This window comes from Esox lucius, chromosome 25, assembly GCF_011004845.1.
Source record: "Esox lucius isolate fEsoLuc1 chromosome 25, fEsoLuc1.pri, whole genome shotgun sequence".
NCBI classification, from domain to species: Eukaryota; Metazoa; Chordata; class Actinopteri; order Esociformes; family Esocidae; genus Esox; species Esox lucius.
Window position 1 is genome coordinate 15,402,051 of NC_047593.1, and position 27,118 is coordinate 15,429,168.

A 27,118-nucleotide genomic window follows, 5' to 3' on the forward strand; every position below is an offset into this window, starting at 1 on the left:
ACCTGCAGCATCAGAGCGTGCGGCGAGTGGACGAAGATGGAGGAGTTGTCCTTGGGGGAGGACTCCAGGCACAGCTGAGCGTCGGTGGCACGGGGGTTGTAGGTGAAGGCGATGCAGGAGGACAGCTTGCCGTCGTACAGCAGGGTCTTGTGGTGCTCGGCAAACAGGAGGTCACTCTCCGCCTTGTACTTGAAGGTGCCCTGGGACGTTCAAACCCCGGCGTTTCATGAACACACAACATTTCAAAACAGTTGGACACCTGACTTTACAGTCTGCAGCAAAAGGTGCCCTTATTTTCATGCTAACGTCGTTCCCTCCTCTGCCCCCATCTGTTCCATCTTCACGGTACTCACGAACAGAGGCAAGTTTTTAACTTAATGAGAACCGGGGGGGGGGGCAAAGAGTGGTATCTACCTTGTACCCTGGCCCCAGTTGGTAGATGGCCAGTATCTGGGCCGCGCTGAGGGCCTCACCGAACAGATACACGGCCCCCATCTGACCACAGAACACGCGGTTGGCGTCCGCCGTCTCCGACGAACCCAGGAAACACTTGTCGAAAGTCTGAGGGGGAGATACAGAGAGAGAGAAGAAAGGAAGGAGAAATGAACAAGCGCTAACAGAGTTTACAGTGACAACACGCCCAAACACGCAGATAACATTTCTATTATTGTGGTCCCCTGCTGCACGTTCACTGGAGCGCGAGTCGTTAGCGCAGGGGGAGGACGAATGTCTCTATTAGCCATAACCGTCGCAGGGAACGAGGCCCTCAGCGCCACCGTGTCTCCGCGAGAAGCTGACGCGGGAATATTGTTTTCCCCACTCGGAAATGCACGCGCACGTGCGTGTTTGTGCAACACACACACACAGGACAACTACATAAAAAAATATATATTTAAAAAACGTTCCTTATTTCAGCCATGTGAAAACGGCACCGCAAGATTCTGTGCTGTTTACTACCTGTGGCTAGGCCCAGGAGACCGCCTGGTGGGAAGGAGTTCCTGACATTGGTAAGAGGGTGTGATATTGGAGGAAGTCGGACAGAGAGACAAACCAGCTGAGATGGTGATTATATCAGAGACAGTAGTTGTCCAGCAAACCACCATACCAATAACGGCTATCAATTTCACAACAAAAACGTGCATGTGCCTCATATGAATTACAATTAAAAAAAAGTTATATTTCGATCGCTTCAAGGCTTTCTTCTGTACTGATTAGTAACTTGGTTAAAAAATATATATTCTCACACTGCAACACACCCACGCGTGCACGCGCGCGCCATCCGCACAACTTGTCAGTGGCTATCAGAACCCTTTAACTCATTGACGACTATCACCCCAAAATACTTTTTCAAAACACACAACCGCTGACAGAAAGCCTTTACATCCTCTCACGGACATTGGCGAGGAAAAACAAAAACCCATGCGAAAAACCACAGGATCGGCATCAGCGCGGCGGAAATAAGAGTGCCTGAGGGCTCCGCGGCAGGACGGCAGAAGATGGCAGGCTGCTACTCACGTCGCTGGTGTTGACGAACCAGGTGATTTCTCCGTAGGAGGCCAGCTCTCCGTTGACGTAGCAGCTGATCTCGCTGTTCTTCCAGCGGTTGTAGATGTGAACGATGGACACCATGTACCACTGAAACAAAGGAACGGCAGTAACTCGGGGGCGTCGCGTTCCGTGACAAACGGCAAGGCGCAGGAAACGCCTCGGTTTCCACACATCAATATAGACCGAAAGGGTTGACTAGAGAAAGCCCCTCGTCCTTGCATTTTTCCCGGTTTACTGATTAACTCTTATGAGATTTCTAAAAACCCTCGGGCTACAATCCCACCTAGTTTGGCTTCTCAGATTCTCCAATTCGAGGAGAACCTAGTGAAACGGGTTATTACAGTTACCAGGCCGTTAGAGGCACTAGGCAGGTGCCGCGGGAGACAAGACAGTACAGGGAGGAAAGCTGGCTAAAAATAGAAGCCAAATATCTCAGCGTTAGAGTAGTGTGGTTCCATACTCGGGGCCAACAGCCGGGGTGTTTAAACTGGCCAGGGGCACCGTGGATCTGACGGGTGCTGTTGGGCTTGGTGTTACTATCATTGAACTAGTGTAAAACAGTGCAACTAGTGTAGCCAATGAAGTAGATTAACACCACCTGGCCTTCTCACGGCCCACGCAAGAAATATAATTTCATAATAAAGGTAGAACCTAATTTCAAATACTTACATTACCAGTATTTTTAATGTAGGCCTTTCGAGTAGGAATTAGCAAAGAAAAATGTGTTCGTAATGTTTTTAGTACAATGCAAAAAATTTGATAAAAACAAATATCATTGATGATATTAACAAAATAGATCCTAATCTCAGTGGTTCAAAAGGCCAGATTCTGAAATACGCTATTCTGGTCAAAAGTTTAATGAGAATGGCCCAAGTGAGTAACACTGAAAGAGCCCATTTGCGTGTCGTTTTTGTCTTGATGTTTAATGAGGGTTTGGGCTGTTAGTGAGCCGTTTATTTAAGGTTGACAAGGGTTTGGACTGTGAGTGTCTGCATGTTTAATGAGGGTTTAGTCTGTTAGTGTCTATAAGTTTAATTAGGGTTTGCTCTGTTAGTGTACTTGTGTTTAATGAGGGTTTGATCCGTTAGTGTCTTGAGGTTTAATGAGGGTTTGATCTGTGTGTGTCTCTCCTGAGGTGTTTGGCTGCCTACCTTCTGCGGCTTAAAGTCATACTTCACACAGTGCTGGAATCCCTTTCCCTTGGATTTTAACGAGGTCACAATCAGACAGCCGCCCACGAAGTGTGCAGAGTAGCCCAGGCCTTTGTTGGTGCGAAAACTACAGGGAGATTATTTTTTTTAAACAGGGTGAAAAAAGAAAATACAGTTAGATTAGTGAGACAGCTCACTCCAACACAAACATTCAAAACAACTCCACCTGCAAACAAATCATACCAACAAAACGTTATACCACAAGGAGAGAGCGCTAGGGGAAGAGTCAATCACTGGTCAATGTCACAACAAACTCCCATTAGTGTGATCCGGGTTCAAGGGTCTCAGCGAGGAGGCGGCCCCAGGGTCCCTGCACATGATTGGTCCGCCCTTGGCCACGTCACACCAGCTGACAGACAGTCTGGCTGTGCTAGGCTGCTAATCATTTCCATGCAGGCCACAAAATAGATCCCAGCACAAGAATTAGGAGTCTCTGACAGAAATTAATTATCAGCTGAAAATAGGACACGTGAGGCCCTGATTTGAGGGAGAAGAGAAAGAGAGACTGGGGGGGCATCATCGACTGGAAGGATGTTGGAAGGAGAGGCACTAGTGTCTCAGTATTAAATATGCCTCCTTCATCTGGTGCGGTGGGGGTGGGGATAAGCCACTATTGGCTGGCTAGATTGTATTTTTTATGCTGTATGAATTAATCCTATGATTTTGTTGAACAAGAGGAAACATTTATTAGCTTTGCTTGGCATGCAAATCCAGGCTACCCCAAGCCCCTAGACTGTAACCGGACACAGGGGTATACTATCTACACAGACAGAGAGCACATTGAGCGGTCAGGCTAGAGACCAGCCCATCTACAGGGTGGGACTACAGGTGATTTGCCTTAACCCTCAGCTCACCAGTAAAGGTAAGGCTTGTCCTTGTCAACGTTGATGTTGTTGATGGGATCCATGCGGAGCCAGGTATGGAAGGTGAAGCCACTCTGGTATGGCCATTTGGCTATAGGGGGCAGTGCAATGGCCTGTGAGGAGACAAATCAGGGAGAAATGAGCCCATTGGGACATAACAGGACCTGTGTCATTCAGACCACAGGTAGCTCCATGAAAACAGGGACAAAAACATCGGAGTCTGCGCCTAGGTTTTATATGTTTAAGCAATTTATTAGCGTGTGTGTGGTGTGTGTGGTGTGTGTGGTATGTGTGTCGTTCCAGAGGCCTTCCTGCATAGTTAATGAGATGCACAAGAAGGGTAGGAGGGGTTGGGCCACACACACTAACCCCACCCACTCATGACGTGCAGAAACCACAGCAGAGGCCTTACCAAAGGAGACTGTCGCCATGGCAATGGGAGAGTGCGGCCACAGGCACGCGACCATGCAGCCACAGACAGACAGCCAAAGACAGACAGCCAAAGACAGACAGCCAAAGACAGACAGCCAAAGACAGACAGCCAAAGACAGACCGCCAAAGACAGACCGCCAAAGACAGACCGCCAAAGACAGACCGCCAAAGACAGACAGCCAAAGACAGACAGCCAAAGACAGACAGCCAAAGACAGACAGCCAAAGACAGACAGCCACACAGTCTGGTTGGCTGGCAGCGTCAGTCTGTCTGCTTGGCTGGCTGGCTGGCTGTGTGTGTCTGCTTGGCTGGCTGGCTGGCTGGCTGGCTGTGTGTCTGCTTGGCTGGCTGGGTGGCTGTGTGTGTCTGCTTGGCTGGCTGGCTGGCTTGCTGAATGGCTAGATAAAAAGCTCTTGGGAAAAGGAGCTTAGCGATTGTTGCTATGAGAATGGGTGCAGGGGGACAATGATTAGGAGCCTAAGAAAGGAATTGTGCTCCTCCTTTTTTTCTATTGAGCTAATTGCTCATGAGCACACAGACAGACACACAGAGACACAGAGACAGACAGAGGGAAAAGTCACCTCCAAACACCACTCTCAGATCAGCTTTCTATATCTGGTCGGTAGACTTTTGCATTATAGGATCATAAAAAATAAAAATGCTGAGGGCCGTTTCCAGGCTTATAGTCATAGAGCATAGACATACACTCACCTAAAGGATTATTAGGAACACCATACTAATACTGTGTTTGACCCCCTTTCGCCTTCAGAACTGCCTTAATTCTACGTGGCATTGATTCAACAAGGTGCTGAAAGCATTCTTTAGAAATGTTGGCCCATATTGATAGGATAGCATCTTGCAGTTGATGGAGATTTGTGGGATACACATCCAGGGTACGAAGCTCCCGTTCCACCACATCCCAAAGATGTTCTATTGGGTTGAGATCTGGTGACTGTGGGGGTACAGTGAACTCATTGTCATGTTCAAGAAACCAATTTGAAATGATTCGAGCTTTGTGACATGGTGCATTATCCTGCTGGAAGTAGCCATCAGAGGATGGGTACATGGTGGTCATAAAGGGATGGACATGGTCAGAAACAATGCTCAGGTAGGCCGTGGCATTTAAACGATGCCCAATTGACACTAAGGGGCCTAAAGTGTGCCAAGAAAACATCCCCCACACCATTACACCACCACCACCAGCCTGCACAGTGGTAACAAGGCATGACGGATCCATGTACTAATTCTGTTTATGCCAAATTCTGACTCTACCATCTGAATAGAGAATTGCATTAATGAGAAATTGAACAGGTGTTCCTAATAATCCTTTAGGTGAGTGTATAGTGATGCTAACGTTTCTGGCCTGGATCACATGAGGAAAGGAGTCTATCCAGCGGTAGACGCCGTCACCTCCCTGTACAGACAGGATCGACGTGTACCGAGATAACGGCAAGCGAAATCTGAAATGACCCCACTACTCCCACTCCAGGTGCCCAGCTTGACCAGCGGCTAGAGAACTCCGCAGGTCGGCGCGTGACGCGGCCTCTACTCACGGCGGCGCTCTTCCCCGGGAAGCTGAAGAAGGAGTCCGGCCCGCTGCTGTGGGCCATGCTCTTCAGGACGGACAGCAGCTTCACGGCGTGGGGAGGCTGGAACCAAACAACACACACGGAACATGAGGCTGGAACCAAACAACACACACGGAACATGAGGCTGGAACCAAACAACACACACGGAACATGAGGCTGGAACCAAACAACACACACGGAACATGAGGCTGGAACCAAACAACACACACGGAACATGAGGCTGGAACCAAACAACACACACGGAACATGAGGCTGGAACCAAACAACACACACGGAACATGAGGCTGGAACCAAACAACACACACGGAACATGAGGCTGGAGGCACACTGGAGAGAGGTGCACACGTAACACACAAAACAGTATCACAGCGACAGGCGACACGTACGTCGCTTTTCCACGTTTCTATATTTAACTACATCTGCTATCTAGCAACGTTTTTCGACAGCTCTCCAGGGACATAATGGGACACAGCAGAAGCTAGACGGCTTAAGATCTACTTTAAATTCCTGCTGAAGCTGTAGTCAAGCGCCCCACCCCGGACCCTTTAGCCTTCACCAGAAAGGAAACCAAAACCCAGTGAGCTGAGCTCGGTCTTGATCAAATATCATGATACACTGATGAGTTTTTCCCCTCCGACAAGGTGCCCCCCCGTCCACCTCGTTTCAAGCCAGCCGTAGACCCTGCCCTGTTCACGGCCTGTGGCCTGCGTCAGAGAAGCGAGATGGGAAAACACGGCGACATCCATTTCCAAACCAACACTCGGATTAAATCACACTGAGCAACGGGTTTTGAGGGAGCAATGGGGAATGCAAATGGAGAAGTAAAAAAGTGACCTCATTTTCTTGACAATTTCCTCACACACACTGATCAACACACATCCCCTCACCCAGAGCCTCTCCTCATCTCTGATTAACATGCCTCCCCCTTACCCTAAGTCTCTCCTCATCTCTGATCAACGCACCTCCCCTTACCCCAAGTATCTCCTCATTGCTGATCAACGCACCTCTCCTTACCCCAAGTCTCTCCTCATCTCTGATCAACACGCCTCCCCTTACAGAGTCTCTCATCTCTGATCAACGCGCCGCCCCTTACAGAGTCTCTCCTCATCTCTGATCAACGCGCCTCCCCTCACCCCGAGTGTCACCGTCTGTGCATTTAAAGCCTCAGACTGTAGGAGAACCAACTCCTAAGGCCTGCTCCCGTTCACACAAGGTCCCTCCCCTCCAAACCAGAGACGGCCTGCGCTGGCCTTGGCGACCAACCGACTACAAAAACACCCAGTGTAAAAACATGGTTACGCAACTATCTCCAGAACATCCTGCACGGCGCCGTAAAGCACCGGCCAGGTTCCACTGACCACGGAACAGGCCACTAATAGAGGCAAGAACACAACGCTTCTGACGAAGGTGGGCCACGACAAGGCAGAGCCAGCAGGGTGCTAGGCGCGGTTGGAGGCAGACTAGTCATGTTACCCATTGGCCTTTCTCTCCTTGCAGTTTGCTGAAGAACAGCTTCAGCTCCTTGACGGTGATGCTGTAGCTGGCCAGCACTCCTAACATGTCCACCATCAGGTCTGTAGGAAAGAAACACAGAAACACACAGGCTGAACAGCACGTCACGCCAAAGGAGGAAAAAAATGCACCTTTAGTGAAGGAAGGCAATGAAAACAACGTGTAATGGATAGAATGAGTGCTTACATACTGGCCCCATTTCAGGTGCTTATATACGAACTAATGGCTTAGATTCCTCAACATTCCCTATTGTCTACCACAAACGTTCTCTGATAGTCAGGCACAACAACAGTTGTCTGAGAGTCACATACACCCATCAGCCATAACATTATGACCACTGACAGGTGAAGTGAATAACACTGATACACCCATCAGCCATAACATTATGACCACTGACAGGTGAAGTGAATAACACTGATACACCCATCAGCCATAACATTATGACCACTGACAGGTGAAGTGAATAACACTGATACACCCATCAGCCATAACATTATGACCACTGACAGGTGAAGTGAATAACACTGATACACCCATCAGCCATAACATTATGACCACTGACAGGTGAAGTGAATAACACTGATACACCCATCAGCCATAACATTATGACCACTGACAGGTGAAGTGAATAACACTGATACACCCATCAGCCATAACATTATGACCACTGACAGGTGAAGTGAATAACACTGATACACCCATCAGCCATAACATTATGACCACTGACAGGTGAAGTGAATAACACTGATACACCCATCAGCCATAACATTATGACCACTGACAGGTGAAGTGAATAACACTGATAATCTCATTATCATGGCACCTTGTCAGTGGGTGGGATATATTAGGCAGCAAGTGAACATTCTGTCCTCAAAGTTGATGTGTTAGAAGCAGGAAAAATGGGTAAGCGTAAGACGACTGGGTGAGAGCATCTCCAAAACTGCAGCCCGTGTGGGGTGTTCCTGGTCTGCAGTGGTCAGTACCTATCAAAAGTGGTCCAAGGAAGGAAGAGAGGTGAACCGGCGACAGGGTCATGGGCAACCTAGACTCATTGATGCACGTGGGGAGTGAAGGCTGGCATGTTTGGTCCGATCCAACAGACGAGCTACTGTAGCTCAAATTACTAAAAAAGTTAATGTGTCAGAACGTCACAAATGCATCGGAAATGTTAAAAGGTGTCAGAACACACAGTGCATCGCAGTTTGTTGCGTATGGGGCTGCGTAGACACAGTCCAGTCAGGGTGCCCATGCTGACCCCTGTCCACTGCCGAAAGGGCCTACAATGGGCACGTGAGCATCAGAACTAGACCACGGAGCAGTGGAAGGAGGAGGCCTGGTCTGATGAGTCTCGTTTCCATTAACATCACATGGATGGCCGGGTGCAACGCTTACCAGGAGAACACATGGCACCAGGATGCACTATGGGAAGGAAGCAGGATTGTGCGTCCTGCCACAAAGCAAAAATGGTTCAGGAATGGTTTGAGGAACACAACATCAAGCTCATGGTGTTGATGGCCTCCAAATTCTGTGGGATGTGCTGGACAAACAAGTCCAATCAATGGTGGCCCCACCTTACAGGACTTAAAGGACCTGCTGCTAACGCCTTAGTGCCAGACACCACAGCACACCTTCAGAGGTCTAGTGGAGTCCATGCCTCGACGGGTCAGGGCTGTTTTGTCGGCAAAAGGGGGACCGACACAATATTAGGCAGGTGGTGGTAATGTTCTGGCTGATCGGTGTATAATACCAGTTTGATAGTCACGTAACACCCAACAGCTCTCTAACAGTCTAACGCAGCGTCTCCCAATCCTGGCCCTCGGGACCCAAAGGGTGGCATATGTTAGCGGAGAAGGAGGGAGAGATAGAGAGAAAGCGAGGGAGATGGAGAAATACAGAGTGTGTGTGTGTGTGGCCTACGAGGATGACCTGGTGTGTGAAAGAGCCAACGTGCACCAGTCACGGAAAGAGAGGGAGAGAGGTTGGCAAACGCCCTTTCAAAAGGGTATTTGACTGTATAGTATTTTGTTCATTAATCCAATCCCCGAAACTGTCCATGTCAGCAGTCACATTTTAAAGACGGAGCACTTTACTTCAAAGACGTAGTGGCTGTTCTCAGAGCCGCTCTGCACTTGGTGACAGCTGACAGGGACACTTCGTGGCCCGGCGCTAACAGTGGCATGAAATCACCACCACATCGGTTTGAGACCAGCGGAGCCACAAACCAATGTTCCGTTTACACATCTACAACGCGGCCCACGCCAGGAATAAGCCTTCGTCCATCCATCCATCCGGCCCGGCCGATGGCTGAGAGTTCTCAGGTTACTGCTGACTCCGCGATCTGATGTGAAACGTCCCCGGTCTTATTAGCAGTGGGCTGAGGAGAACCGAGAGAGACGGAGGCTGCCCACTTCCGTGACACCTAATGATCCGGACTGGCCAGTGGGTTAGTGAGAGACTGAGCGGTGTTGTCAGGGCGAGCGCACATGCACACGCATGCACACGCACGCACGCACACAGCTGGCCGGGCTAGATTAGAGAAGGTGATGATTATCAGACCAGGGCTGACGGACTTCCTCATCACAAGAGTGAGGGCATATATGGGCTAACCCACTCTGAGCAACGCAATCCCCGGCCCTGAGGACAACGCCCCCCCCCGCCGCCCCCCCCCCCCCCTTGACCGTGGCGGCGTTGTACCTGCGATCATGCTCTCAGTGTAGGCCACACGCTCCAGGACCAGGCTGATGAGGCCCGTGTCGGTGCAGGCCTGCAGGTTGCTCACGCTCTTCTTCAGGACGGCCGTGAAGATGCTCCATACCTCCGCCTGGCACGTGGGCTCGCACTGGGGACCAGGATCAGAGGGGGTCAGGGCCACAAAGTTCAATTCAATTTTCCAATGTGTCTCCCCGTAAGTTGTTTTTAATTAAAGTTTGGGGGGTTTTAATTTAAGGTCGAAGATAATTCATTCGGGGTGAATTCCAATTTTGGGTAAATTATACTTCCCACTTAAAAAATATGCCCACTCATTGTTTCACTCATTACGCTTAGAGGACAAATTAGGGTTAAACACCTTGTTTAAGGGGTACAACAACATACTTATAAGCATATAAGCCCCCCCACCCCAATCTCAGGCTCATCTGCGGTTGCCGCTGAACGCAGCTGATAATTGCCAGAGTGCCTGGATAGAGAAAATACACCAAGAACCTGAGCCTGAGTCACATTTAGATACCGGCGACCAAAGCAATTAGAAGAGTGAAACGCAGCTCGGTCACGCCCATTACTCCTCACAGACAACGAGTACACCACCCACCTTGTCCAGTAGCTCAACCATGCAGACGATGCTCTCCTGCTCCTGGATGATGAAGTTCATCTCCAGGTCAAACTGGCCTCCCACCAACTGGAGGGGGGGTAGGCAGGGGGAGAGAGAGTGACACAGAGAGAATGAGAGGGAGGGAGAGAAAGAGAGAAGGAAGAGAGAACTTGTCAAACGGTGCATTTGAAGAGACAAAAACATCATGACACCCATGTTCATTTCCAGGATATGTCTCAGTAGCCAGCTGACTGGCCAGGGGTTCAATCCACAGAGACGGCCCTCCCCCAGAGTCCCTCTTTCGCCTAACCACCGCCACGCCCCTTCACACGTCAGTTTGACAGATAAACGGGACGGCGCGGCGAACGGAAGACGCAGACCTTTGTCAAGTGGGGAAAAGACAATGCAACACAAGACGGCAGTGACCCTGACACCAAACACGTCCGCGGCGGCGCACCGGCGACTGAAAGGGAGCTTACATTATTAACGGCTGGCCACCTGGTCAGCCTCCATACTAGTCAGCCTGGCTAGAAACAGACCATAATCTGGTGAGCTAACGGCAAACAACCGCCACTGACATACGTAACGTCTTAGCAGGAATTAGCCGCCAGCTATGATATCATACTGACCTCATATGGAAGGCAGCCAATAAGGGAAAGGATAAAGCCCTGACTGTGGGGAGTGGTAACAGCAGTGGCGGTCCTAGTAGTTGCGGCCCTGCTGACGGTTTGCAGTCGCAGACCAACTGACCATCGTATTACTAGTAGCGTTTGTAGTAGCAGCAGCGGTAGTAGTAGTAGTAGTAGTAGTAGTAGTAGTAGTAGTAGTAGTAGAAGCAGCAGCCCTAACAGAGAAACGGCTTGCAGTAGTTTTAAAAAGACAATTTGCTAACAAAGATTTTAAAAAATTTAAGGCAACATTTTTTTGGTTGAAGAACCTGTTGATGGTTTCCTTTGGTGAGTTGCATTTTCAGTTTGGGGTTTCATGTTTGAAACGTGGCCTAGAAACCTTATCTTTCATGTGCGTTTTTTTTTTTTGTTTATGAACGCTGCCTGATGATTAGGCTGTATGTTTGACACAGACACCACATACACCCCCCCCTCCAAAAACATGTACTTGTTATTTTCAAACCAGCAGGGTCCTGGCAAAGGTTATCTACATGATGGTGTTACATTGGTTCTGAGCCCTACAGCACATGAAGACAGAAATAATGTCCTGTGTGCCTGGAAATATATATTACCAGCTATAAATGTCACAATTTGTCACTAATTTAATAGTTACACTGACATTTTTATTATTGAACCCTGCCTAACAGAATGTGATAAGAGAGAAACCAACAATGCCCACGTCAAAACGAATATTGTAAGACAGCACACTGGGTTTTAAATCGACAGGACAAGACGGGGACAGACGAGGAATAGCCACCATTTGCCAGGAGACAGGAACACAACTTGATTGGTATGAATTAACAGAAACCCCCACGCTTGCCTGAAGACAACCTGTCCCATTGAAATGACTGAAGCAGGATTAACAGAAAGGGAAGGGACGAGGAAACGCACACAGTGACCATGAATGGATTAACAAGCCATAAGATAGCAACGATGGTTGATGACTGGGCCTGAGCTACACACACACAGAGAAAATCTGAATTCTACTTTTATTAATCCTAAGCCCAAACCTTATCATAACCTCAACAATTGAACATTTTATACCTGAACTTAACCTATCCCTGATGCCTAAACCAAACCTAACTGGCAATGTATAAACCTAACCCAAATTCTAACCCCAATTATACATTTCACCCTAAACCGAAAAAGAAACCATAATTTTATTCTAACCGTATCTTTGTGGTGACAGGCATCCTTTAGCTCTTCGGCATGCCTCGTTAGGTGCAGGGAATTGTTAGTTTGTGGAGTTGACCCAGGGAAAGTACCCGGCTAAAATAAATTCCAACAGTTAAAAAAGTGGCACACCCCCCTCACCTCACCTCACCGGCCTCGTGATTGGACTGGGGAAGTGTTAATGAATGTTACTATACTTGTCAGAACTTAATGTCCTCACTACTAAGGTAACCCATGGCAAATCAAGACTCACAAGTATAGTAAAACAAGCGTGTGTGTGTATAGTGTGTTGGTTTCTTTCACAAACTTCAGTGCAGGGTACAACAAGCGTGCGTGTGTGTGTGTGTGTGTGTGTGTGTGTGTGTGTGTATGCAGGGTACAACAAGCGTGTGTGTGTGTGTGTGTGTGTGTGTGTGTATATATGCAGGGTTCAACAAGCGTGTGTGTGTGTGTGTGTGTGTGTGTATATGCAGGGTTCAACAAGCGTGTGTGTGTGTGTGTGTGTGTGTGTGTATATGCAGGGTACAACGATTGTGTGTGTGTGTATGCAGGGTCCAACGAGTGTGTGTGTGTGTGTGTGTATGCAGGGTACAACGCTGTGTGATGAGGCTCCACGGTTAGAAGATCAATGTGAGTGTGGCCATCAGGGCCTCGTTAGTAAATGGCTGCCAGGCCAGGGCATCTGCCGGGTTTCTCACCAAGACCTGGAAGGGTGGGAATTAAAGCTAACTAGATAAACAAAGGTCTGTCTGAATGACGGCAGTGATGAAGAGGAATGTGGGCAAATTATCAGGTCTGTCTCGTTACAAAAGAACATAGCACAACCTAACGGGCCACCAGACACTGACGCCACAATTTAAGCGTTTGTTTTTTTATTTTTCCCCTGATAGGTCAGACGAAATGTCATTGATAGTAGAAAGTGTGTTTTTAATTGAAAGGCTATTCATAGCAGACATTCCTCTGTGGTTCTGGAAGGTTAACGGCCTTCTACAAACAAGAATTATAATCTCTGACCTCAATTCCACATCCACATCATTTATCACACAGGAAAAAAAAAAAAAGGAAAAGAAACTGGATGCATGCCAAACGGGAAAAAGTATAACTCCCTCATCTAGCCTAGCTTTTAAGTTATGCAAATGATATCATGCCCTTGGAACAGCAGCTTAGGACAAAAGTTGATTGAAGTATTTAATAATTACCATTAAGATCTCAGTGGCCTTCAAACTCACCCATCCAGATAAAGCCCTAACATCATCCGCTGCAATGGAAAGAAATATCCGGAAAGAGAAAAAAAAAACGAATCTATTTTCACTTATTTTAGGACCTGCTCAGCACAGTTCTAATAGGCTTAATGAATCCAGTGGTGGCTGGCGTTTAATAAGATCACCTCATATCTCTTACTGACATTCCCATTACAGCTCACATTAACGGGAGCAGCTGAGAATTCAAAGCCATACTGACGCTTTAGTAAATAAAGTGGTAATAAGAGGATCTATGGAAAGTTACTCAAATCAAGACCAAGTCGGCTTTTGAAACTTTCCGTTTTTTTTTTTTTCCTTTCTACTAATCAAGGCCAATAGGGGATACCGGAAACCGATGAAAGTACCAGAACTCAGCGGGCCGCACTTCCTCCTCCAGGCTTGGGAACTCGTCTTCAGACTGGTGGCACAAATGTTGTGAGTCACAAAGTCCGCAAATCGATTCCATCAATCGATCGACTAAGTCATCCAGAACCAGACCGCCTGCGTCCCCAAAACAACACTATTCCTTATTCGGGGCATTAGTCAAACAGTGTCCTACATAGGGATTAGGGTATGATTTGGTACACAATCACCTGAACAAGGTAAAACCCGGGCAATCGCCACTTAGCTGTTCAACTGAACAAATACACACACACACACACACACACACACACACACACACAAGTTGGTACAGCTACCCTCATGGGGACCAGAAAATAGAAATTGCATGCTCCCTTGCCCTAAACTTATCCCAAACCTAACCCTAACCTTAACCTCAATAATAAAGTAACATTTATGCCTAAACTTTACCTAGATGTTATGCCTAACCTTAACCCTAAACTTAACCAACAACGCCTGGACCTTAAAGAAACCCCAATTCAAACTCTATTGTAAGTTTGACCCTAAACCGGAAATTGACTTTTGCCTCACGGGGACCGGCAAAAGGTCCCAATTAGGTAAATTTTTTCTGGTTTCACTATGCTCATTGGGACATTTGGTCCCCATTCGTTCAGTAAGTCCTAACACACACAGAGACCCGACAACCCAGAAAGACCAGGATATATCAATAGTTGTGGGGAGGATGGCAAAATTAAATGAGGTGGAAAATTAAGGATTTTTCTTGATGGGTTGTAAGTTTGAGGCCCTCCTTTTCAAGTCTTTCAGCAACCAACTGAATAGTTCATGAGGTAGCCTAGTTTGTAGGGCAATAGACTTTAAATATTAAACATTTCATAGCAAGTCAAATATTTCAGCAAACTCACGTGTTTACCTCAAGTACTGCAGTCGTAAAAACATGCTAGTTTTCTGTCACACACACACACACACACACACACACACACATACATACACACACACACACACGTACACACGTTCCAGTATCCACACTAGAATAGATTACCACAAATATTAAAGCTTTAAGCATTCAATATCTCATACTGCTAGTGTTGACATTAGAAAAGACTAAAACTGCACATGAATGGGGAATCAAAGTAGCGAGTGGTTCTTCTCTCCAGGGACCATGTAGCGTAGAGTACACTGGGCATTTAGCGTAGCGTAGAGCCTGTGCATTTAGCGTAGAGCCTGTGCATTTAGCGTAGAGCCTGTGCATTTAGCGTAGCGCCTGTGCATTTAGCGTAGAGCCTGTGCATTTAGCGTAGAGCCTGTGCATTTAGCGTAGAGCCTGTGCATTTAGCGTAGAGCCTGTGCATTTAGCGTAGAGCCTGTGCATTTAGCGTAGAGCCTGTGCATTTAGCGTAGAGCCTGTGCATTTAGCGTAGAGCCTGTGCATTTAGCGTAGAGCCTGTGCATTTAGCTTAGCGTAGGGCCTGTGCATTTAGAGTAGCGTAATGTGGATGCCAGACCAGCCGGCCACAGCAGCCTCTCCCCATCTCCCCCTCCACTCTCTCCCCCTCTCTTCATTTCTCTAACTGTGTCTTTGTTCCAGGAGTCACCAGATCCCTGCTGGGTAACCTAAACCCCCTAGCCTGGTCGTTCACACCAGAGGCCGTTCTGAATTAATCATGGACAAACAGCCAATCGGGAACAGAACAGGGCACAAACAGCCCTCTATCTCCACGGACGGGACGGAACTGTTGGGGTTACGGCGATAGGAAAACACTGGGGCTAATATTCAAACAGTGTCTCAGAGCAGCACTGCTGGTCTACAAACAGCTCAGTCTTTCAGGCCAGATCCCACTGAAGGTGAACACGCCTACTCTGACACGACATGAACGCCCCGGGGGGCCTGGAGGCAGAAATCCCTCCACTCGCCTTCTACGGCGGCCGGACATCAACCCGACGTCGCCACGACTCCCCGGGCATAGAGAATGCCCGGTATGTGCCGTCAGCGGGCCGGCAAACTAGCTGCAGGTTTGGATGGAGCCAGTTGATGTCAGAGAGGGTCGTCAGATGGGAAAAGATGGGGACATTGTCCTTCTACAACTGACCACTAGTAGAAGGACATTGGGATGCGAAGCTGCAGTGGGGGGAGGGAGAGAGGCAAGTGTGTGTGTGTTCCTATATCTCCATTATTAATGCTCCTATTCCGCTCCACTCCTAATGAAATCGCAATTAATTCCACGGGTGGAATCCTCCGAATTAAAAGTCCTTTGCCTGAACAAAGCACTCAGACAAAAGGAAGCAGAGCACAAGAGCGAGCCCCCAACAAATCTATACACATTCGCCACCATGTCTGTACAGGCTTCCCAAATGACACCCTACACCCTTGATTGAGTGCAGAGAACACACCCCTGTTAAAAAGTATACACACCCCTGTTAAAAAGACAAGTTTTTGTGATGTAAAAGAATGAGACAAAGATAAATCACGTCAGAACTTTGTCCACTTTTAATGTGACCTATGTATAATGTGAATAATTCAAATGAAAAACAAATTGAAATCTTCAAGGGGGAAACATTTAAAATAAAAACCTTACAATAATCCGGTTGCATAAGTGTGCACACCCTCTTATAACTGGGGATGTGGCTGTGTTCAGAATTAACCCATCATATTCAAATGTTAAATAGACACACCATTACACACCTGCAATCATTTAAAGTCTGATTAATCACAAAGTTCAGCTGTTCTAGTAGGATCTGCCTATTCATTTGCTTAGTTGAATCTCAGAGCAAAAGCTGTGGTCCTCAGAGAGCTTCCAAAGCATCAGAGGGATCTCATTGTTGTAAGATATCAGTCAGGAGAAGGGTACAAAGTAATTTCCAAAGCATCAGATATACCATGGAACACAGTGAAGACAGTCATCATCATGTGGAGAAAATATGGCACAGAGACATTACCAAGAACTGGACCTCCCTCCAAAATGTATGAAAAGACAAGAAGAAAACTGGTCAGGGAGGCTTCCAAGAGGCCTAGAGCAACATTAAAGGAACTGCAGGAATTTCAGGCTAGTATCGGCTGTGTGCTACATGTGACAACAATCTCCCCTATTCTTAATATGAATGGGCTATGGGGTAGGGTGGCAAAACAGAAGCCTTTTCTTACAAAGAAAAACATCCAAGCCCGGCTAAATTTTGCAAAAACAAACATCAAGTCCCCCAAAAGCATGTGGGAAAATGTGTTATGGTCTGATGAAACCAAGGTTGAACTTTTTGGCCATAATTCCAAAAAGGTATGTTTGGCGCAAAAACCACACTGCATCACCCAAAGAACACCATACCCACAGTGAATGGTGGTGGTGGTGGCAGCATCATGCTTTGGGGCAGTTCTTCAGCTGGAACCGGGACCTTTGTCAGGGCACAAAACCAATTTTGGCACAAAACCTTCAGGCGTCCGTTAGAAAGCTGAAGAGGAAGTTCACCTTTCAGCATGAAAACGACCCAAAGCACAAATCCAAATCCACAAAAGCATGGCTTCACCAGAAGAAGAAGAACATTTTGGAATGGCCCAGCCAGAGCCCAGACCAGAATTCAACAGAACATCTGTGGGGTGATCTGAAGAGGGCTGTGCACAGGAGATGTCCTCGCAATCTGACAGATTTGGAGCGCTTTTGCAAAGAAGAGTGGGCAAATACTGCCACTTCAAGATGTGCCATGCTAATACACTCCTACCCAAAAAGACTGAGTGCTGTAATACAATCAAAAGGTGCTTCAACAAAGTATTAGTCTAAGGGTGTCCACACTTATGCAACCAAGTTATTGTGAGTTTTTTATTTTTCACCCTCAAAGATTTCAGTTTTGAATTGTTCATGTATTATAGGTCACATTAAAGGTGGAAAAAGTTCTGACATGATTTATCTTTGTCTCATTCTTTTACATCACAAGTATCTGGCATTTTAACAGGAGTATATAGACTTTTTATATCCACTGTACCAGACTAGGGAACTATTTAGGATGCGCCTCACCAGCTCCAGTGCATTCACACTAAGCAGATGGTAGAATGCGGTTTACCATTCAACCTCAGCTGTAAGGGAATAATGTCAATGTTTGGCTAGAGGGGTTGAAAGTCCATGTTTTTCCACAGCTGGCTTGGGACAAATCTGATCCAGCCATGATGTGAAACTATAGGATTAAACGTTGGCAGTAAATCTGGTGTGACAGCCAACGCGACAGACCACCAGTATTTAAAAAGGACCACAAACAGTGGCTTCCCAAACAGGAGCAAATCAGAGCAGAGGTTTCTGCTGGACGTTAGACCGGATTTTGCACTGGACAAACCAAGTTTCAGAGCCTGGTTCGTCGATCGCTGCAGGGAAGGTTATGACAAATGTCAGAGCCATCAACAAATCTGTCACGTCCATGTTCCTGCCATGGGTCATGAGCAGATTTCCCAGTAAATCAGGGGTCAGATGAAACAGGGAAGCAGACAGACAGCGCGCGCACACGCGAGAGAGCGACAAACAGCGCGCGCACACGCGAGAGAGAGCGAGCGAGCGAGCGAGAGAGAGGGAGACAGCACGAGCGTGCGAGACAGACAGACAGCGCGAGACTCACAGAGGGGTGAGTTCAGGCAGAGACAATGCAAACCACACCGGAGGGCCTACAGTCTTGCTCTCCACTGTCAGATTGATCAGGGTGATGTGGCCTTTCCACGTACACACGCAAAACATTTGTCTGATGAGTCACTCACACCCCCTGAGGATGCCTTACCAGCATAGCAGCATCACGGCTCCCATGACCTTCCATGACCTAACTTTTACTAAGGTCTATCTCCAGGGTGGTGGTGACGTGGAATTTTGGGATGTCTGACTGGACGCCCAACAGACTGTGGTTAACAGGATAACCATTTAAATTGCAAAAGTTAGGTTACAAAAGTCCAAATCAGGTGTTGCATTTGTCCGCTAGCTGGCGTTTACTTACCTGTGTTTAAACACAGCTCTCCCAGCTAGCTAGCACCAACGGCCTGACTCTAGCAACTAGCTAGCTGGCATGACCAATATATGCCAGCTAGCTATATGGAGTTACGACAAGTAATTTTAAACGTAACTGTTGGTTACACGTTTGTGTAAGCTGCATGAATCTCACATGACATTTTAAAGAGAGCGATGCAGCTAAGCACTGCTGTGCTGAGGAAGGGAAGGGCGCAAGAGGGAGGCCATTTAACAAATCACACAGCAACAATGACAGGCAGGGATGGCGAGGAAGATGACAGTAGGGAAAAGGCAAAAAGGCCAATTCAAATATTCCACAGCTGCATTGTGAGTGAAAATGACTAAGACGAGAGCTTTTCAATTCAAATTGATAACAGAAGAAACACGCTCCTTCAGAGAAGTGATCACAGACAACTACAGCAGAAAAGTCCCCCTAGAAAGTCGTATCGAATCCCTGAGTTTTTGACATAGCCTCTGGCGACAAGACTCAAGACATCCACTCCAACGTAAACCAATGTCAACTTCGAACATTCATTTGGTCCCATGGCCAGTTATGACCTGATATTGATATACTGTAGTCTCTGCTTCCTGGAAGCTGTGAGAAACTGAAAAATACAGCATCTGATTGTGAGAAACCACTTCGGAAAACAGACAAAGGGTTGGAGCTTAGGTTAACCCCCTAGCCCTAACAGTGGACAGCAGATAGACAAGATACAGTGTTCAGACTGTCCGCCTGGTTGCCAGACTGTCCGCCTGGTTGCCATCCTGCCCAAAAACATGCCCCTTGCACCCTCTTCAGCAGGCTGGATGCACGGCAACTAATTACCTTCCTCTGATCCAAAAATAGAGCTTTCTAGGAGTAGAGTTGATTTGTTTGCCCTTGGGCGTACAGGACTGGGAACCAGCAACACCAGTCGATGTGCAAGGAGTCGAGAAATTGATCAATTTGGAGTTGGCTACTGTATCTATGGGGCCGGGCTGGGATATTCCACACGCAACAAGCTGACGCTAAGACCAAACGAACATGCGCGTTAGCGGCGAGCGTACACTGTAAGCCTGGCGGTTTCACTAAAGTAGCCTAAAGTTTACCTCTGGTTATTTAATCAGTACAAACCTCCCAAGGCTTTTAGCTGTATACTGTATAGTCCACTTAGGTTATGACACCACATGAAGGAAAGTCCTCCTTAGCCATAGGAAAGTGTCAAGAATGTGTAAATAAAAAAAAGATGCACAGAAATGTTCTAGTGCCTATGCACCTATGCAAGTTGATAGCAAACAGGCAGCATAAATCGTCAAGCGCGCCCCCCCCCCCTCTCTAGAACCCGAATGGAGCAGCATGAAGTGGTGCGTAGGTGTGTATCCGTTTTAGCGTGTGAAACGTCATCAACCGCAGGAATCAGAGATAACACCCAAAGACCTGCAGTCGTTCGCCACTCAATATAGAAGGCCAATCAAGCTTTACTTACAGGGGTCAATACTTTTATGGATCTGATCATCAGAAAGGGAAGGAATGGCAGAAAACCAGGATGAAGCGAGGGGGAAAATAACGCCCACACCAAAAAAAACATTGATTGGCAAAGGTATACAAACCGCACACAACTCCAATGAACATTGTACAATAAAACATTTCGTCAAAGAACAATCTCCCTTGTTTTTTTGCGACCAAGAAACGGACTGTCAGCTTCGATGACACCATGACTCGGATTGCTTTGAAAAGCGTAAAATGTAATTTCACTTACCGAAATACACAGTATCTGAAGAGAACAAACACCGGTATGTAGCCAATTCACAGTGACGGTGAGTATTCAGAATAGACAGGACATTTAGGATTAGAGGGGACAGGGACTGAAGAACGAGATAAGGGAGAGCTTGAAGTTTGGAACGTCTGGATAGTATTCATTTCAAACACTGCCGACTAACTGAGACCAGCGTGGCGTGTAATGCATTGCGTTAGTGATGTTATTTATCAAACATGCATAATACATTTTCCTTGAAGCTCAGGACTAATATCTTTTCAGTTGGTTATCTCAATGCATAAATAGTGATTAATGATCAACTTGCGAATATTACACTCAGGTCTCGTTAATTAAAAGTGTGTTACAACAAATTTCCAACGATAAAGAACGATTAGCCGACAGGGCGGACCACGTTCCAGGACATTATCATTGGTTCCACAACTGTGCCCGTTGTCATGCCATTAGTGACACAAACACAAATTAAAACACGCATGACTCCGTAGCAGATCTAATATCGCTCACATTCAACGAGAGTCCGGCGCGACAACGATCAAGTCGTAGATTAAAACGTTTGTTTACTGTTTTTTTCCACGCATCCCGACTGTGGCATCATTAGAGCGCGTCCGTGCATCTGCCCAAACATCCCTTCGCAATTACGGTTAATGAATGTTCTCCCATCACAGCTCCTGCCATTAAGGGAGATTTCAATCATGCCACACTAGAGCACGGGGGAAAAAAACACCTATAGGCTTACTCTGACCCTCACACACAAGCAGTGCATTAACACAATCCACTAAACGAGATTGTAATAATGTAATAATGTGACGTGTTCCACTCAGCGGATGCTTTTATCCAAAGCAAATTATGGGTTACTGTTCCCCAGGGGAGACGTACGTCGACCCAAGTGACTGCTTAAAATGCACCGAGCTTCCAACGCCCTTGTCGACTGAGAAGGGGGAAAACGGGGACGACGTTCAGACGGGAATTTGGCAAACAGGGCTGCGATTTGTTACACTTTGTCTGCACTTCAACGCGACTCCGTCTTATCGTCCTCGTGCGGTTTCAGCTGTGACGCGGCCGTTGAGTTTTTGTTTTCCGTTTGGGGTGGGGTGGGGACTTTTCTTCTTGAGCCTATATACTGCCCTGTGTGAGTTTGTAGACGTTCCTGCCTAGTTGCATGACTGGATAGGTACACACAGAGGAAGATGGACTTCATGTGCCTCTTCAGCACCAGCTGCCGTCCCCCGACCCATCCCTAAGCGCCCCGACCCCCCCCCCCCCCCCCCCCCCCCCCCCGCCAGTCTGCCCTTATGCCTGTTAGTCAGGGCCACCACACATTAACGAATCCTATGGCACAGTAGCGGCTGGGAAACACTTTCTTGTATTAGATGTTTAAGGTTGAAAGCTTGAAAGTTGATACAATGAACATTTCCAGGGAAGGTCAACCTGACCCAGGCTTGGTCTGAAATGGTTTTGTAATCGAGAATGAAACACAACGTGAGTAATTTGTGAATTTGAGCTTTTTTGAAAACACAGAAGACAAACATACATTGCATTCTTTTTAAATTGAAATACCGTATTAAAGTTTTCAGATACCATAAAAAAAAGACCTGTGTTAAATGGGAGTATTCACTTAGGAGGAGGAGGAGGGGCTGGTGGTGGTGGTGGTGGGGGGACCTCACGTCATGGGCTTGTCTTCTCACTCACCTGACGTATGCAAATTTCACGACAGTTTTTGGCCGTAATCTTTCCCCTCTATACTGCCGGCCACTTCCCTGGTTCAGGAGGGTGGAAAGCCCACAGGGCGGCAGGGGGCAAAATCTTTCGGGTTAGACTCGTTCTGGTGGTTCTGATCTCTCTAATTACGACCTCCGGGCACTGTTATGTTATCAGCGGGGACGCAGCGCTATCCTGGAGAGCCCTCCGCCTGCAGGCCTGCGTTGAGCGATACAAGGACCGTCTCTCCTGAGAGTCTGACCTGACAGGCACTATGGGCAGTAGCCATACTGAACCTCCTAGTCCAACGAGTCTAACTCATGGTAAGGTCTCAGACTGGTCGAAAGAACTTATTGGACTCGCACAGTGGGTCAGAATGAGGATCACCACGGGCGCGGTCTATCGGCAAAGGGATCTGCTGGTGTTGTTTTAATTGGCACTCTGGTCGGAAAGGAAAGGACGGTCAGGAAATTACCGTCATTAGAAATCAGAGTCAAGCCCTTTTAAGGGTTTTGGGAAAACGTTCACGTCTGCAGTCCGATGTGAGATCCGGGCGTTCTGAGAAAGATGTGCGGCCATTGCGAGCATTCAAAACAGGCTCTCTCTACTGGTCACAATCACTTTCCCAGGAACCCGTCGTAATCAGATAACAGGACAGCGCGTCACGCTAGGCCCCTCTTTTGGGGGGGGATTCACTTGGTCCACTGTCCCCGTAAGGACCACCTCTGATCACTGAGTAAAGTTGCGGGAAAATAGACCCTTTCCACAAGGCAGAGTAAACTAGACATAGGAGGCAGGTAAATCCTGCCCAAGACGCTCGAAAACAACATGGTCTAGGCTCATGGTTACCTGGTCCTTATAGGACCTGTACACTCTAAACATAAAAGTGAAGTACCCTTCACTTCGTAACCATGGGGGGGGGGGGGGGGGAGAAAATCTCATATATTGTAAATAACTATTTATACTTGTTACTCAAAAATCATGTGAACAACCTACCCGCTGAAAAAAAAAAAACGTGCATAACATTTATTTAAAAGGATTTCAAAAGAAACCATTTAAAACAGGGTTCCTTGAAGGACCCTTTTAGTGAGTTACCAGAAGAAAAGAAAAACGCACAGAGGGTCTGACAGTTTCAATGTTAAGAGCCCCTATAGGACCCTCCACGACACGTTTCTTCTTGGAGTGCAGTTAAATAGGTATCGTATGTGTCGATGATGGGGAGAGCAGGAGGCACGGAGCTGTTCAGCAACAATCTGGTGAGTTATAAATAGCACCACCGAGGCAGGGTGAGGCAATAAAGCAGCACAGAGGAGCAAGGCTGCTGCATTCAGCTACATGGCTTTAGCCGGGGAAGAGTTTAACATAATGAGAAGCCGGTACACTTGGCGCGCGCACGCACGCACGCACGCACGACTGCACACACGCACGCACGCACACAAAGAGAAAGCGATTACACAGCTGCTAATTAGCACACTTTGATTTAATTACAACAGAAATCCACCAGTGCTTCGTGACCTTATCCCCTTCGAAAACATAGTTCTTGGTAGGGTTGATCCCAATGAAATGAAATCTCGGTTGACCCATGGATTCCTCATTCTAGACAACCTACATCCTGAAAGCCCACTGAACAAAGAAATGTCACAAATGACTTGGCCATATTATTATAATAATACAAGATGAAGACAACCAGACCTTTATTTCATCCACAAACATAATCGCTGCTAAAACGTATCAAGCCATAAACGGCAAGCACATTTCTGGCTCTGAATTAACACGCAAACTATTTTTGGAAGGTAACCAATTTTTTTAAATCAGCTATAAGTAACCTATTAAAATATGGAGTACGTTGATTCAGTTTTAGAGTCTTGAGTACCGCTCAAAAAACTGTCTAACCACCTCCTTAACCTAGAGAGATAGACCGCAGCAGACCTGCTGCCACAGGAAAGAACAAGTCCACCAATATTATATATACAAATATACATTTCCCACTACAGAAAACTCTGGTTAACCAAGAGGATTATAATGACACATTCAACCAGTCAGGTAAATGGTGTCATCCATAATTCATGACAAATAAGTGCAAGCACAATCGTCCATTGAGGTCTTAGAGATGGCAAGTAGATCCAACAGATCCTTCCACCTGCAGGCCAAGAGTTCAAACAGCGAAGACTTTATAATCATGGGCTCAACCTTTGACCTTTAAGTCGAACTTTGCACCAAAAAACTTATTGTTCTTCTTCCTCAGCTACTACGGTATATTATTCCCCTGCAATTTTCTTCAACCAACAAACAGACTTACTTGTCCACATGGCGACCTGCGTCAAACAGACCAGGAAGAGTTTCTGTTGGCTTATCAAACGTTACATGCCAACTGGGTGGAAATGCCACCCGCAGTAAATTCAAGGAAGTTAGCTAATTGTAGCAATCATGAAAAGTATGCAGTCACTTTCTCCAAAGATATGACAGAGCTAAAAGTGCGAAATGTTTTTGCATGGAACGATCGGAAATTAGTCGTTCTGATGTGCCCTTTGAGGTGTGATAATATTAGAACCCGATGAGCCAGATGTAGCATTCATTTGACAATCTCCCCAGAACCACACAGCCGTCAATGGTTGTAGCAAATCTGTTGTAGCCAATCTGGAGGTCTCCATGCCTCAAACTGAAGGCAACTCAAATACTACGGACCATATGACATTATCAAGAACAGAAACAACTTCAAACTATTTGATAGGGACAACGCACCCGAATAAACATTTCTAATAAAAAAGCCAGACTGTGCCCAACAGCCAACCAGCTGATCCATGGCTGAAGGCCCTCTGTGGTTCTGGAGTGCCACAGGGACCCGATTATGCAGTGACATGCAGTGAGGTCTAACTCCGGGTAGGCAACGAGAAATACACAAAAAACTACTCACCAATCAGGCTGAACTCCCTAGCAAATCGGTTTCTTTTACATGTGTCACTAGATTGAAAGCATACGCATTTTAAAAGGGAACTGCACCGTCGTTGTCCCATACACATATCTGACTGACTGATGTGGACAATTCCTTATGCAAAGAAATATTTTACGGCATCGATCTCAGCAGGTTTCTGTAACACATATCACCAGTTTCATCCGCAGTTTGCATCACTCCCAAGCAATTGGGTGCACGAGTGAATTTATTTTCAAAATTTCATCAGTAGAGCCTATTTCCCACGGGTATGCTAGGCATCAAGTGGTCCTTCACAAAACAACTGATTAAGCCAAATAGTATCGTGTCAGATTGACAATCCAAAAACGTCAAGTTTGAATCCAGTAAACACACACAGGGCACAAAATCATGGAGTAGATGAACCAACCCTTCCAGAAAATAGATTTAAAAAACGATCTGTAAACTATTTTAAGACAACATTCATTTACCCATCCTTCTGAAAGAATTTGAATCACTGTTGGCAGAATATTCAGGGCAGCATAGATAGCCCGTGACCACACAGTGTCAGCAGTTGAGAACAGCAGGCAAGGAAAGCAGAACAACCTGCTAGCTTTAGCACAACCACACAGCCATACACTTCTAAAATGCTACTCATTTTACAAACTTCTGGTAATATTTTGCCCCTTAAATTGTTGTAAATTATTGAGATCAGGTGTTGGACTACACTCTGACAATTTATTTTCCTTCAAAAGACCGTGTGGAAAACAGTTTTAGACGTGACAACGAATTTGGCACTTCCCTCGCTAGCTAGGCCAGCCAGTGTCCCTAGATGTTCTCATGTTACTGCAGAGCCAGTGGGTAAAATATTTTGATTGGTAGGAAGCGACATTACTATGCCCCAAAGAAAACGCAGAGGCCTTGTGCTTTTCCCATACCCATTTGAAAGAATGTGAATGTACCACGAATGCGCCAACCGTCTAAACGGTTAGCATTCACTGGAACTAGGCGGAAAAGCAGTGCGTTTGCATCAACCTTTTTGATGATGAGAGCCCTCGAACGTTAGAGGGAGCGGGCGCGGTGGAGAGCGGTTTAGCCAATACACTACCTCCGCACATATTTTCTTGTAATTAAATCCACAAAATCGAAAAGGACTTTTTCTGGAGTAATTAAAAGGACATTTCTGTTGACAAATCAATAAATCACTGCAGAAAAATATTTTTTTATTTCAAACACAGCATGATACATTCCAATTTCTTCCAAAATCCCAGGATAGGCAGCGTCTACCCAGACCACACGTCACTGCGATTATATCAGTGCATCAGTCCAGGGAGATGCTCCTGTATTGTATCTGATGAATGGAGTGGCAGACGAACTCATTCACCGCCTGCCCGCCCAATAGGCCATGGCACACTTGAAAACCTCTGCCGTTTGTACACTGGCGGTTGTTAAGCAGCCTCTCTCCCTCCTCTTCGACTCACCCTCTCCATGGGGCTCGACGGAAGAATCGCCACCGCCGTTCACAGGAAGAAACTCTGATAAGATTCCAGTGATTCAACTGGCGAGGGTGACGGTCGGTGGGGGTCTGGTCATGTGTAATTAAATCTTTAACTGTACACACGGAGACGTGCTTCCGCCTCTGAGAATGGGATCTGGAGGGTCGAGACAGAGGAGAGAGACAGGGAGAAAGAGTAACAAGATGCAGATAGAGAGAGGTGAGAGGAGAGGAGAGAGAGGTGAGAGGAGAGGAGAGAGAGGTGAGAGGAGAGAGAGGTGAGAGGAGAGAGAGGTGAGAGGAGAGAGAGGTGAGAGGAGAGAGAGGTGAGAGGAGAGAGAGGTGAGAGAGAGGTGAGAGAGGTGAGAGGAGAGAGAGAGAGGTGAGAGAGAAGT

At 46.9% G+C, this 27,118-nt stretch overlaps 1 protein-coding gene across 8 annotated transcripts in view; it reads right to left on the reverse strand.

The window, feature by feature from the left end:
* Positions 1-27,118, reverse strand: part of lrba (LPS responsive beige-like anchor protein) — a 218,787-nt gene that overhangs the window by 180,390 nt on the left and 11,279 nt on the right. For all 8 annotated transcript variants that reach the window (XM_034291054.1, XM_034291050.1, XM_034291052.1 and 5 more), the window contains exons 2-10: positions 10,463-10,549; positions 9,850-9,994; positions 7,117-7,217; positions 5,608-5,703; positions 3,614-3,735; positions 2,700-2,826; positions 1,516-1,635; positions 415-561; positions 3-200 (exon numbers count right to left, since the gene is read on the reverse strand). In XM_034291054.1, the coding sequence (XP_034146945.1) occupies positions 3-200; positions 415-561; positions 1,516-1,635; positions 2,700-2,826; positions 3,614-3,735; positions 5,608-5,703; positions 7,117-7,217; positions 9,850-9,994; positions 10,463-10,549 (1,143 nt within the window). The remainder of the gene's footprint in view (positions 1-2; positions 201-414; positions 562-1,515; positions 1,636-2,699; positions 2,827-3,613; positions 3,736-5,607; positions 5,704-7,116; positions 7,218-9,849; positions 9,995-10,462; positions 10,550-27,118) is intronic.